The sequence below is a fragment of the Microtus pennsylvanicus genome, chromosome 11 (assembly GCF_037038515.1).
Source record: "Microtus pennsylvanicus isolate mMicPen1 chromosome 11, mMicPen1.hap1, whole genome shotgun sequence".
NCBI lineage: Eukaryota > Metazoa > Chordata > Mammalia > Rodentia > Cricetidae > Microtus > Microtus pennsylvanicus.
The window spans coordinates 4,041,116-4,054,927 of NC_134589.1; the positions used below are offsets into that span (position 1 = coordinate 4,041,116).

Sequence of the window (13,812 nt, forward strand, 5' to 3'; positions counted from 1 at the left end):
AAAAACCACAGGGAGAGAGACCCCAAACCTCCATGGGCACCACTAAATCAAAACCAGAAACTCACGGGGACACTGCTGGGGTGGAGAAACAGCGTGCCTACCAGTGGGATGAGAAGTGGGCAGCGAGGAGGCCACTCTGCACCCAGAGTCACCACGGCATCTTCCAGCCTGAGACTTGGTCTGTCCCTAAAGGCTCAGAAAGGAGGTCCTCCAGCAAGCCTCCGCCCAGAACTCTGACTAGTTCTCGGTCAGCTTGGCACAAGCTAAAGTCATCTGGGACGAGGGAACCTCAAACGAGAAAATGCCCCCACCGGATTGGCCTGTGGGCCAGCCTGTGAGGCATTTTCTTGGTTGGTGACTGACGTGGGAGAATCCAGCCCACTGTGGGCGGGGCCGCCCTAAGCTGGTGGTCCAGGGTGCTAAAGTGACCTGGGCCAGCCAGTGAGCAGCACTGTGTTGAGCTCCTGCCCTGACTGCCCTTCATGACCGACTGTGACTGGGAAACCCTCTTCTCCCCAAGATGCCTCTGTTCATGCTATGGCTAACAGAAACCCAACTAAGACACCTTCCCGCTTGTACTCCTTCCCAACAACCAAACAACCAAAAACTAGAAACAGCCCAGCCTGGGTTACTTTTATCACAGCTGGGACCAAAAACAAAACAAAACACAAAAGCCTGATAACGGTAACCTAAGAATTTATTTGGTACAGTGTGAGGGTTCTGTCTCTTGAGGTGGGGAAGGCACCGTGGCAGGAGCCTGAGATGGCCGGTCACATTATAACACTGCAGTTAGCGGTTCTGCCCAGTTCTCCTTGGACCCCAGCTCACAGGACGGTACACTCACATTCAGGGTGTACTGTCCTCCGTTTTTGAAACCTCCTCCTAGAGATATCTAGAATGGAGTTTCTATGGCAAATCTATACCCAGTCATGCTAACAACCAAAATTACCCATCACGCACACGCACGCACGCACGCTATGGGCTGTTACTCTGCCGTGAACCAAATCCATACTACTTCATGGATAAAACTTGAAAGCATGGGGCTCACGCAAGCCGGTGGTGAAGCCACTGGGGAAGGTCTCAAAGAGTGTGTGATCTCATTTACATGAAATGTCCAGGACAGGCTGATCCACAGGGTTGTAGGGCAACCAAGCAATTTTCGGGCAAGGGGAGTGGAGAGGGAGTCACACTGTTCAAGGTCACGAGACCTGGAGTGGTGATGGTGGTACCAGAGAGGCAGCTGCACAGCATGACCCATTTCCCGAATGTCCCCGGGCCACACCTTTCCAGATGGCTGAAGCACGGCCGTGTTCCGGGATGTGTGTTTCCCCCGGCGATAAACAAGACGGGAGGCATATGGTGTTCCTGGCTATGGACCGCAGAGCCTGAACCACTGTTCTGAATCACCCCTGTGCTTTTCCTGTTTTTCCCCTCTTTAGGGAAAAAACTGGGATTTACCATTGACAATGGGAAACTCCATAACGTGTCCCTGGGTCAAGGACAAGAGGTGGTGGCTGAGAATGCGTTGGACGTGGCTGCCGAGAAAGGACATTGGGTCATTCTGCAGGTGAGGACTCCTCTGCCACCAGGGCCATGTCACTGGGCACGGAACAGACCCTCCCCGTGCTTGGGGTACCACCCCCACCCTTCCTCAGCATGGAGCTCCTCCACAGCCCTCCCTAGCTCCAGGAGGAGTACTGGGGACCATGTTGTCTAGGCTGTGAGCCCGGGGGGGGGGGACAAAGGTCACCCTATGGCTAGTTACAGGGAGCATCCCTCATCGGTTAGAGTAAACGGGGTCGGGATAGGGCAGCCACCTTACTGGGTATTTCTCAGGGTGCTTTTAAGAGGCCAGACGGTGTTGGGGGATCAGTGGGGGTCCATCCGGGTCTCAGTCAGGGCTCCTTGCTGCAGAACATCCACCTGGTGGCAAGATGGCTGAGCACCCTGGACAAGAAGGTGGAACGCTACAGCTCGGGCAGCCACGAGGACTACCGCGTGTTCATCAGCGCAGAGCCCGCCCCCACCCCGGAGGCGCACATCATCCCCCAAGGCATCCTGGAAAATGCCATCAAAATCACCAACGAGCCCCCCACGGGCATGTATGCCAACCTGCACAAGGCACTGGACCTTTTCACTCAGGTAGGGAGGGTGAGACTGGGTGACTCGCCATGGCCAGGCTAAGGAATCAGAGGCCCAGCAGGCCAAGACTTACCTCTAAGTTCTAGAGGTTTTTCTGTACTGGCCTCCTACCCACATCACACCAGCACACACACACATACCAACACACACACATGCGCACACACACGTCACATTAAAGTACATCCCCCAAAGGCTGGGCAAACCTATCAACCCCCAAAACCGCAGAACCACCATGGCCTCTGACCAGCCTCAGGACCCTGTCAGTTGGCAGGGGTGCCCGTCATTACTGTGGCTGCTGAGGCCACGTCCCATCCTAGGTCCCAGGTACTCCCCTGACCCCACCCTCAGGAGGTGTGAAGTTTATTTGGGGCCACCAAGCCTCGCTGCTGGGGGCAGTGGGTGACTGACAGGTGGTCGTGACACTGTTCCCAATGGAAGTCTGATAATGCCCTAAACAGGGCAGCAGGTGATCAGGCCCTTCTCCACTGACAGGTACCATGACTTCTTGTACCCCCCAGAGAGGAAGGCAGATGCAGGGACTTGCCTGGCACCCTAGGGCTTCTGGGAGGGTTTCTACCGCCCTTCCACACACCCTCTGCACACAGGGCTCCTCTGACCCATCCTCCCAGTCCTCAATGACTCTGTAGCCCTCCCACTTGTCAGCCCAGGGCCGCTGCTCCTGCAAGCCCCTAGCACCTCACTGCCCCCAACGGTTTTGGCTATAGCCTCCCGTATCACATACTGCTTCTCCAGGCTGCAGCCTAAACCTCTGAGGCTTTGGGACCCTGCATCCTCCTCACACACACCTACCCAGAGGGGACATTAGGAACACGGAGTTTCCGTGTCTCCCTTCATACATGAACTATGAGTCCTCCATAACCCATGCCTACACCGCCATCCAAGGGTGACTGTCAGAGAGAGCTGAAGGTCAGGAGCACACAGCAGTCGCGGGGACAACTGAAGGGCAGCCCGTGACTTGGCTGGCAGACGACAGTCTGGTGATGGGTGTGGGTGTAGACCTTGGGCACAGGAAGCACATGGAGCAATGGTGGAGGCTACCTCAGTGCACAGGGTCCTGGTGCAAGCTGCAGTCCACACACGGCCGAAACCTGAGGCCAGCCCCACCTTTTGTGTGTCCTTTTTACGTTTGCAGAAGTCTGTGGGTGACAGATGTGTAGAACACCACGGGCAGAGCCGGGGGTCCTTCACCCCCAGCCTGCCTGCAGCCTCTCAGGTGCTGGCACTGTAGGTACACCCCAGTTCACGGCCAACTTCTTTTTAATAAGTAGGGGTACCCCAAAGTCATGATGAAAAACTCGAGGGCCAGTGAGGTTACTCAGCAAGCAAGAGAGTTTGTCACCCAACACGCCAACTTGAGTTCCATCCCCAGAATCCACACATAAGCATGCAGGATGCAGAGAACCAACTCTGACCTACACACATGCATGCATGTGCACACACACACAGCACACACATTCACAGTAAATTAATGTTGAAGTTTAAATGTATATTAAGGGTGGGTGTGCATGCCTGCAACCTTAGAGACCGAGATAGGATTGTGAGTTCCAGCCAAGCCTGATATGTAGAAGACCCAGAGGCAAAAAAATAAATAAATAAATAAAAGTCTATCATATAGAAAACAAACCAGGAACACAGTAGTGTGGATTTCCTGGGGAATAACCCTGCATTACCTTCCCTGGGTCTTCAGATGAGCGTCCCTGCGGTTGCTGTGAGGGAATGGTCCGATTGGGCCAGCCAAGGGCTTTAGCCCCCCCACCCCCACCCCCTGCTGTCAGAGGCAGAGCTGAGCATCTCTGTGCAGAGCCATCCCTATTGGCTCCCTCTTGTTGTCTCCCCCCACAGGACACCCTGGAGATGTGCACCAAGGAGATCGAGTTCAAGTGCATCCTCTTTGCCTTGTGCTACTTCCACGCCGTCGTGGCCGAGAGGCGCAAGTTCGGTGCCCAGGGCTGGAACCGGTCATACCCCTTCAACAATGGGGACCTCACCATCTCCATCAATGTACTCTACAACTACCTGGAAGCCAACCCCAAGGTGAGCAGGGTGCACCCAGGATCTCCCCCAACCCCCTGAATCCCCCTCCCCTGCTGGCTGTCTGGACCAGTTACCTCCAGTTCTTGGCATCATGGTCAAAGCATTGGGGAAAGCGCACACAGGTGGGCACCTGGCAAAGCGTTCATAGAGAAGCGAAGATGCCGTGGTACTGATCAAACACGCTGCCAGCAAGCAGCGAGCCGCAGGCTCCATGAGTTAGAGTGCCCGGGGCCCCACATTCTTGTCCCAGGCCATCTGGGAAGGGAGGAGCTGGTGCTAAGGGCATTTTGATGGACAGCTTGGGTCATGGCTGTGATGCATCTTAGCGTAACCTTACACGTGCCCAGTCACACAGAGTTGTAAGATGGTAACTAGAGGGCTGGAGACACGACTGAGTAGCTAAAAGCACTTGCTGCTCTTTTGAAGGATCCGAGTTCAGCTCCCAGGACCCATGACAGGGTGGCTCATGGTCACCTAAAACTCCCGCACCCGGTGATCTGGCCTCTGCAGGCACCTGCATGCATGTGCGCTCACCCACATGAATGCATACACTTCTTTATATTTATTTGTTTGTTTATTTATCGGCTTTTCGAGATAGTTTCTCTGTGTAGCCCTGGCTGCCGTGGAATTCACTCTGTAGACCAAGCTGACCTCAAACTTAGAGATCCCGAGTGGTGGGATTAAAGGCGTGTGCCACCACCGCCTAGCACTTTTTTTTTTGTTTTTAAGATGGTAAATAAAATCTTTTCCCTAGAAGTCCACTCGGAGGACAGACACAGTTTGCCATACCATGCATGCACCCAAAACTAGGTCAGGTCTGATGGGCCCAAAGATCCCTGAGAAAAGACAGGGTGGTGCTTTGTGTTCTCAGCAAACACGCAAAAAGCTACAGACGGCAGGTGGATGCTGGTCTCGGGTGGGTGTGGAGGTGCACGCCCATAATCCCAGCTCAACAAACATGTAAGGAGCTGCAGATAGCAGGTGGATGCTGGTCTCAGGTGGGCGTGGAGGTGCACGCCCATAATCCCAGCGCTCGGAAAGGTTGAGGCTGGAGCATCTCTAGTTTGAGGCTAGCGTGGGTGATTTAGCTAGGGATGCGGCTGAGTGGCCCAAGGCCCTGGATTTCAACCTCTAGAAGCTCCGGCAGGCAGGGTGCAGTGCAGGGGTCTGACTGCACACAGCAGGGGCTGTGCTGGTAAAACGTGGGGCCACGTGTGACCTGGAGCCTGAGCACAGGTTTGGGACCAGACTGTGGAGTTTGGATGCCAGCTCCACTGTCCACTAAAGTCCTATTTATTCCCTCCCTAAGTGTCAGTCCCTCAGTTGGGTCTGGCAGCCACATCTGCTAAGTCTCTCTAAGGCTTGGCCATTCAGAGGCTAGATCTAGCAGCAGTCCCCACCTCCCATGGTTACCCAGTACCTGCCACCCTGGAAGTGGGCTCAGACCCAGCATTCTCTTAAGAAAAAGCCAGAAGGATACACGCACCCAGACCTCAGGCTTCTCTACTTTGCTCTTGGCACCCCAATTCAATAGCAACAGAGACTGTGGGTCCCAAGGGAACAAGACACCAAGTCCTCCTCAAAGGCTGATGGTCAAGCGCACCAAGCCGTGTACCATACCGAGCAGCAAGTAAACTTGATCTGCAGGAAACGTGGCCGGATCCCAGCCCTGCTCTGGGGTGACACGGTGCCCAGCCGGTGGGGAGAGGGCTTGAATTTCCACGTACAGACCAGGATCTCTCAGCCCCCTCTGAGCCTGCTTCTTGGCTGACAGCGCAGGGATGGCAGCCTGTATCAGAGCTTCAGGGGTCAGCTGAGGACAAACAGAAGGCATCCTGGATCAGATGCAGGTCTCAGGAGTCCCCTCCTACTCGCCATCACCTTAAAGAAAGCCCAACAGACACCATGGTGTGGTGCCTGCCTATAATCCCAGCACCTAGGAGGTCCAAGGAGGAGGGTCTGGAGCGCATGGGGTGCAAGGTCACCACCCTCAGCTACATAGCAAGTCCAAGGTCAGCCTGGGATACCTGAGACCCGAGAGAGGAGAGGCCATGGTCAAAGGCAAGTGAGACACTAAGCCTGGGGTCAGGAGAGAAGGATGCTCCCTGTGGGCAGCCTAAGAACATCTGGCCAGAGGCTCCGGGACCCCTGAACTTCCCCTCCATGCAGAGGTCCTGCCTGGTACTAAGCAATCTCCAGCAGCAATGGCATCGTCGGTCACCATCTCACAGCTGTCCTTGCTAGTGTCCCTCTGAGGACCACTCCAGTGATTCTGCAGGCAGGTAGGGGCACTCGCCCCCCTCGCCCCTACGAAGCCGTGATGCAGACAGGGTACTATGATGCCACCTGGACTACAGTCCCAGCAACCCACCTCGGCCTGGCTGGAGCAGGAAGGCAAACTGGGGAGACACCACCGCCTGCAGGGACAGAGTCCCTACCTGTAGGTGATGAGACTGCCCCTGGCTGCCATTCCACCCGTGACACTCCTAAGCAAACACGAACAGAAGATGCCAGCAGAGGACCCCTGGGGAGACGACTGGGAGAGGTGGTCTTGTCAGGAGTGTGTGAGGACCTTCAGTCAGCCACATAAGCACGTGGGCTCCAATCTGCTGAGAACACCATGTCCGACAGTGACCGCAATGTCTCCCAGTGGAAGCCCTGAACTCTCCCTCGATACATGGGTCTGTGTGATGCAAAGTGACCTCAGGTAGTAGTGTTTCAAGTGGCTGCCATCTCATCCCTCAAGCCTGCCTTAAGGACAGTACCAGGGCTTGCGCAGCAGGTGGGAGAAGCCACCTGTCTCTCTGGGGATTAGGCCCTCTGGTGGCCAAGAGCACTGGCTGCTCTCGCAAAGGACCCACATGGTGGTGCAAACTGTCTATAACGCCGGTAGCGGAGGATCTGAGGCCCTCTTCTGGCCTCCGTGGGCACCGGGCACACATGCACTACACACACCTACATTCAGTTAACACCCACCCATGCATCTTCATTTTTAAAAATGCATTTTTTAATTAAACAGAAAACTTCAAAGTTAGAAAATAACAATTCAGGACCACAGAGGTGGCTCAGTGGGTAAAGCTCGGAATGCCTAAGCATGATGACCTGGGTTCAGGTCCCCAACACGTTCACAGTCAGACATGATAGTCCACGCCTGTAATCTCTGCACACTCATAGTCAGACACGGTGGTCCACGCCTGTAATCTCTGCACTCATAGTCAGACACGGTGGCCCACGCCTATAATGTTGGCCCCAGGAAGTCAAGAATCAGTTAGCCTGGGTGCACAGCAATAAAGAAATCCTGCCTCAAACAAGGTGGGCCTCTGACCTCCACATGCATGTCACTGCATGTGCTGCCCCCCCACAAGCATGCGCGCGCGCGCACACACACACACAATGCACACAACTCTCCAAAGTTTTAAATGTGGATCCTGACCTATTTATTTACTTATTTATTTTTATACATAAGATTCTTTGATGAGAATTCAGAGCACCCTTGTATTTTGAATGAAAGTTCACAAGACTAAGTAAGACAAATGATTAATCAACCAATTTCACCAGAATTCCACCAAAAGCTCTCAGGCAGGGCACTGTGGTGGTTACAGAAGTGCCAGCCATCATCCCTGAGGAAGGGGCGTCTGTGTACAAGCCACAGTCGGCTGTGCAGACTTGAGTGGCAGAGCAGCTCCAAGAGCCAGGGTGCAGAGGTGCCGTCCACAGGCTCAGCCAACCAGAAAGAGTGTCTCCGGAACACGGCTGGCCTGTCACAGGTCAGAGAGCCACTGACTTTGCATCAAGTGGCTGCCAGGAAATGAAAATGTGCAGACGCAGCTCCCTGCCCTCCCTCAGGCTGCTGTGGGCAGCAGGAATGGGCTACATGCCGAATGAAGCTCCAGGCTTTGTGGATAAAGGGTCACCCAGGCTCTGAAAGACCATGTGTGTATTGGCCAGTGATTCTAGGGCGAGGGACGTGGGGCTGGGCAGAAGGTAGGCTGAAGGGAAACAAAATAGGGAGGAAAGCCCACCTGACCCAACAGGACAGCCAGTGCCAGGCTATGAGTGTGCACATCTTCTCCAGAAGCCCACGGAGCCAAGGTTCTGGCTAGACTTGTGAGCATCCAGCTCCCACAGAGACCTGCACGGCTCCACAAGAGGCCACAGAGGTTCCCATGGGTCAGAAGACCCACTGGTCCACATCAGACACACAATTGACTGGACTTTTAGCCAATGAAAGATGCGAGGGCCAGCACCGACTCTCAAGAGCAGAATCCAGATGTTGCATAGAATGCAGACTGATGCTGAGGCTGACAGAGCCCAGGGAACCAGGAAGGAGCAGGTGGCCCGTGACCCCTGGGGCACCTATGGAGGAGGACATGAGGCTGAAGCCAGCCTAAAACCATAACCAAAGCAGAGTCTCAGAGGGACTAGCCTGAGACTCGGGTACTGAGGTGCAGGAATGGAGAAAGGTGTACCTGAAGGAAAGCAACCTGGGTGCAGACCCTGCTGAGCTTTCTAGCCTCACTGATGTGAGTGACAGAGGGTGGGGGTGGGGCGCTCCTCACGTTCCCCTGCCCCTTCCTAAGGTGCCCTGGGATGATCTCCGCTACCTTTTCGGTGAAATCATGTATGGAGGACACATCACAGATGATTGGGACCGCCGGCTGTGCAGGACCTACCTGGCAGAGTACATCCGTGTGGAGATGCTGGAAGGGGAGGTGCTACTGGCACCCGGGTTTCAGATCCCCCCCAACCTGGACTACAAGGTAAGAGGGGTGCCCTGCCTTGGGGGCTCAATATGTGACCAGGACAGCAAAGACCAATCCATCTTGACAACTCCCTGAGGGTCCACCCCCCCAAAAAAAAGCCCAATTGAGTTCTAGGGGTTTAGGTATTTGACAGAGAGAACCCCAACACATAAACCACCCCTTTCCAGGGCTACCATGAGTACATCGATGAGAACCTGCCCCCCGAGAGTCCTTACCTGTATGGCCTGCACCCCAACGCAGAGATTGGCTTCCTTACTGTCACCTCCGAGAAGCTGTTCCGCACAGTCCTGGAAATGCAACCCAAAGAGACAGACTCGGGAGCAGGCACAGGGGTGTCACGTGAGGAAAAGGTATGACCTGTCCATGCTCCCAGCAACACGGACAGGCTGGGCCTAGAGCAGTAGGAAGCAGCCCGGGCTGGGGACAGAGCCTGGGCAGTTTGTCGAGTTGGGCGCACTCTGTCCCTGAGCCTTGGGTGGTTTTAAAGCTGGCCACAGACATCACTGGCAAAGAACTGTGGGGTGCAGCAAAGTGGCCCCCCTAGGACATGGAGCTCATAGGCACTACGAGACAGAACACTGTGTAAGCTCCTTTGCCTGGCCTGCCTCGGCACCCCGAGGCTCCAGCACCTGCCCCACTTTCTCTTACATCGTGGAAAAGACCTGTCACACCTCAGCTCTAAGCTAGTGGGCACAGGTCTGATTTAGCCCACTAGGGCAACTGACAGGAGGTAAGAAGCTGAAGCGTTTGTGCCTTGTCACTAGGCTACCAGGCCTGATGCACTCACAACCCCGGCCAAATGTGGCTGCTCCCCACCCTACTTGCCTCTTCCCCGGTAGACTTGAGCCTGCAGTGTGCGCGTGCGCACACACACACACACACACACACACACAACCACACCCACCCACCCACCCGGGTGAATGCCGCAGTAACAGAATCTGCCTGGCACTGGCTTCCAGGTGAAGGCTGTGCTGGATGAAATCCTTGAGAAGATTCCAGAGACCTTCAACATGGCCGAGATCATGGCAAAAGCGGCTGAAAAGACCCCCTATGTGGTCGTCGCCTTCCAAGAATGTGAGAGAATGAACATCCTCACCAACGAGATGAGGCGCTCGCTGAAGGAGCTGAACCTAGGGCTCAAGGTCAAAACTGCGGGTCAACCAGGGCATGGGCAGGGGCTTGTAAAACTGGCTGGGCCGCAGAGGGACAGCCAGTGGCACACCTCGGGCCTCCCCTCTCCTAGTCTAGAATCCTGTGCCCTCCAATACAGGCCCACGAAGGGGGGCTATTGCCTGGCTGTGACCTCTGGAGGTGCCAGAGAGCCATGCTGGCAACCCAGGACATACAGTGAGGGCTATCCCCCATCCTGACCTGACCACGTCCCTTAGGGTGAGCTGACCATCACAACAGACATGGAAGACCTGTCCACGGCTCTGTTCTACGACACTGTACCTGATACATGGGTGGCCCGGGCCTACCCCTCCATGATGGGCTTGGCGGCTTGGTATGCCGACCTGCTGCAGCGTATCAGGGTAAGTCACAGGACCCCGGAGCCTCCAGGAACCTTTGTGCCATGGCCGCAGAGTCCCCGGCAGCCACCAGGGCTGACGCAGGTAGGAAGGCCTGGCTCAGTCCCTCAGACATCTGACTTCCCAAGGAGGGGCAGGACGCTCTCTCTACGCAGCAAAGGCAAGAGCAAAAGCTGCTTCTGTGCCCCAGGTTACCGTCTAACATTGGGCCATTCCCTCACGGGAGGCTGCGGGCTCTCTGGTGAAACCAGCCTCAGCAACCATGCTTCCTTGCAGGAGCTCGAAGCCTGGACGACAGACTTCGCCCTGCCCACCACTGTGTGGCTGGCCGGCTTCTTCAACCCGCAGTCGTTCCTCACAGCCATCATGCAGTCCATGGCAAGGAAAAACGAGTGGCCCCTGGACAAGATGTGTCTGTCTGTAGAGGTGACGAAGAAGAACCGAGAGGACATGACAGCTCCTCCCCGAGAGGGCTCCTACGTGTACGGGCTCTTCATGGAAGGTAACTGTCCGTCTAGAAAGCTTCCAGAGCCACTCCCACTCAGCAGGGGATGAGACAGGCTGAGCAAGCCTAGGGTAGGAGTGGCTGGGCTTGGAGCCACCCTGAACCTTAGAGGGGACTGATGGGCTGAGGCCTGGACCAGAAACCCATTCCAAGCTGAGTATGGTGTGCACGCTACAGTTGTAGCACCTGGGAGGCTGAGGTTGGAGGATTGCTGGAACTCTATGGGCAGTAGGAAGGTCCCAGCCAGCCTGGGCTCTACTAAGACAGGAGCATTTGTACGCATCATTTAAACAGTTTAGACATGATGAGGAATGTGGCCTCCACACTGAGGCAGGAGCTTTGTTGAGTTGGGAGCTCCTGAGGCTCCCCCAAGCAAAGGCTTCAAGGAGGAAGGCTGGCCAGGCTGCCCAATGAAGCCAGGACAACAGGAGGGCAGAGAGGTAGAGGTGCCCATCAGAATTCATTACCCAGCCAGCCAGGTAAGAAGGCTGTGTCCTCAGACCCACTCCAGCCATGGCTCCTGTGCTGTGTCGGTCCCTAGCCAGCAGAGGCTCACACCCCCATTCTCCACGTTTACTGTGGAAAGCCACGCCCAACACATGAGCGCCCCTGGATAGGACAAGAGACGACAGCAGTCTGGTTAAGGGCAGACAGTGTTTATATAGGCATATATATATATATGTGTGTGTGTGTATATAACTTATTCCCTATGTACACAGAGGGTAGACATTCATTACACAGGAAGGGACAGTGCTGGAATCGTCAGCCGCAGCCAGTTTCTGTCGCTGACACTCAGAAGGCTGAGATGAGCCTCAGAGCCATTTCGGCACGCAGGGTCACCTCCAAGTCCTCAGTGCGTACCCATGTTTGGCACTACTACACCTGGCCTGAGCTCTTCAGGGCTCCCACTTCACTGGCCTGTCTCTGAAAAGATCAGAGAGGTCGGAGGCCAGGCCTCTATCTCTGCTGGTGCCTCCCTTATTCATGGTCAGCACTCCAAACAGTGGCTCAGCCTCCCATACAATACCCAGGCCATCAGCTACGTTGTGCCCACAGGAGCTCGCTGGGACACCCAGACCGGAGTCATTGCTGAAGCACGGCTAAAGGACCTCACGCCAGTCATGCCTGTCATCTTCATCAAGGCCATTCCTGTGGACCGAATGGAGACCAAGAACATCTATGAATGCCCTGTGTACAAGACGCGTATCCGAGGCCCAACCTACGTCTGGACCTTTAACCTGAAGACCAAAGAAAAGGCCGCCAAGTGGATCCTTGCAGCGGTGGCGCTGCTCCTGCAGGTGTAGCTGCTGCAGCGCCCGACCCCATGTGGCTCCAATCAGAAAACTGCCCTTGCTTCCCGCGCAACTGTAACTTTACAGGAACTGAAGCAATTTTTTTTTTTTACTTCTTACAAATCCAGTGCCCCTGGACTACTGTGCAGAGGTGGTGGATGGGGCACAGATTAAAACAATTGCAGTCACTGTGCCAGTCTGATTGCACTTAGTGCCTGATGTCACCCAGGGCCCAGCCCAGCAGTGAAGCCGATTCCCAGCAGCTGGGAGCAAACATCCTGGGCACCAACCCCCAAATCCTGCCTTAGGGAGGAGTGAGCTTATCTCCCGGCAAAGCAGGAGGGTTAGGGTGCGGCCCTCACCCCGGCCTGATACTGCACACAAGCCCAGGTGCGCCTTCCACACAGCAGCACCCACACTGGGCTCTCAAAGAGAACGCCTGAAGTCCCTGCACTACAACAAGCAAACCATGCCACAGGTGCCGCCATGCGAGCTGCGCAGCCATCCTTCCCCAGTGAAGCCACCACATGGAACACAGTGAGCAGGAACCACTGTCGCCATGTCGTGCTCTGGGGTTAAAGGTTTCTCCTAAGGAATAGTGTTCCAGGGTAGCAAACCCCGCCCCCCATAAACACTGCGCTTTGTCTATTCTGTCTCCCACACACTCAGTGCACACGTCCCTGAGAACACTCCCGCTAACCGGGCTGCTCCGTGGTTTTTGCACCTAACACACACTCCCTGGTAACCAATGGCCCCAGGTGATGGTGAGCAGACAGGTGACGCTAGCTGAGGCCCTTAGGACTGGGCGGTGCTGATGCTGGATGTGCAGCCAAGTCATCAGGCTACAAGCAAGTAGAGAGACAAGAGGGTGCCGGGAGAGGGCTCCCTGGGGAGCAGGCACCACGTGGGTTTCTAAACTTCAAAGCCACAAGGAAACACCACCCAGCTTGTCTGACCTCCTGTGAACATGGCTCTGATGCCTGAGCCCCCAATGAGGACAGAGGAGTTTCAGGCCTAGCTACTGAACATCTGCCTCTGCTGGCCAGGAGGGGTCACCGCAGCCCCAGAAGATTGCTAGGCTAGCACAGCTCCAGGCAACTTTGTTCCAATCCCTTCAAATAAACACAAATCAGGTTTTTTTTTTTCTTCCAGTTTTGCCTTTGGAGTCTGAAATAAAACAGTAATTCTCCAAAAACAGTAATTCTCCAAACTTCCCAAAGGCCAAGTTACCTTCAGGGATCTGGAACAAAGTCCTGGAGTCAGAATTAGGGAGCCTAGGTGTGCAGAGAGACAGAGGTAGAACCAACCCAGGATTCCAAAGGTGGCAGGCAGAGGACAGGGCTCAGCCCAGGGCAGAAAGTGCAAGAGCTCCCTCAGCCTCTCCAAGCAGCTGCTGTGGCTCATGTCAGTCGGCCCTGGGTCACAGTCCTGAAGGCAGTTGTCTTCCTGTGGAAGGCTAGGTGTTCCTGACTCTGGAGCCCCACCTTCTACAGCAGTAATGGTGACAGTCGCTCAGTCACAGCCAC

The 13,812-nt window shown here is 55.2% G+C and overlaps 2 protein-coding genes across 3 annotated transcripts in view; one reads left to right on the plus strand and one right to left on the minus strand.

Moving 5' to 3' along the window:
- The window catches only part of Dnah17 (dynein axonemal heavy chain 17), a 107,021-nt gene extending 94,545 nt beyond the window's left edge, over positions 1 to 12,476 (plus strand). Inside the window, exons 72-80 of one of the 2 annotated variants that reach the window (XM_075989966.1) lie at positions 1,440 to 1,581; positions 1,896 to 2,142; positions 4,006 to 4,197; positions 8,778 to 8,957; positions 9,128 to 9,310; positions 9,920 to 10,102; positions 10,349 to 10,492; positions 10,766 to 10,991; positions 12,051 to 12,476. In XM_075989966.1, the coding sequence (XP_075846081.1) occupies positions 1,440 to 1,581; positions 1,896 to 2,142; positions 4,006 to 4,197; positions 8,778 to 8,957; positions 9,128 to 9,310; positions 9,920 to 10,102; positions 10,349 to 10,492; positions 10,766 to 10,991; positions 12,051 to 12,298 (1,745 nt within the window). In that variant the 3' untranslated portion in view covers positions 12,299 to 12,476. The remainder of the gene's footprint in view (positions 1 to 1,439; positions 1,582 to 1,895; positions 2,143 to 4,005; positions 4,198 to 8,777; positions 8,958 to 9,127; positions 9,311 to 9,919; positions 10,103 to 10,348; positions 10,493 to 10,765; positions 10,992 to 12,050) is intronic. The other variant, XM_075989967.1, reaches the window with a different exon arrangement.
- Pgs1 (phosphatidylglycerophosphate synthase 1) overlaps positions 11,635 to 13,812 on the minus strand; it is a 38,249-nt gene continuing 36,071 nt past the window's right edge. Inside the window, exon 10 of the mRNA XM_075989968.1 lies at positions 11,635 to 12,143. The gene's annotated coding sequence lies outside the window, so the exon portion shown is untranslated. The remainder of the gene's footprint in view (positions 12,144 to 13,812) is intronic.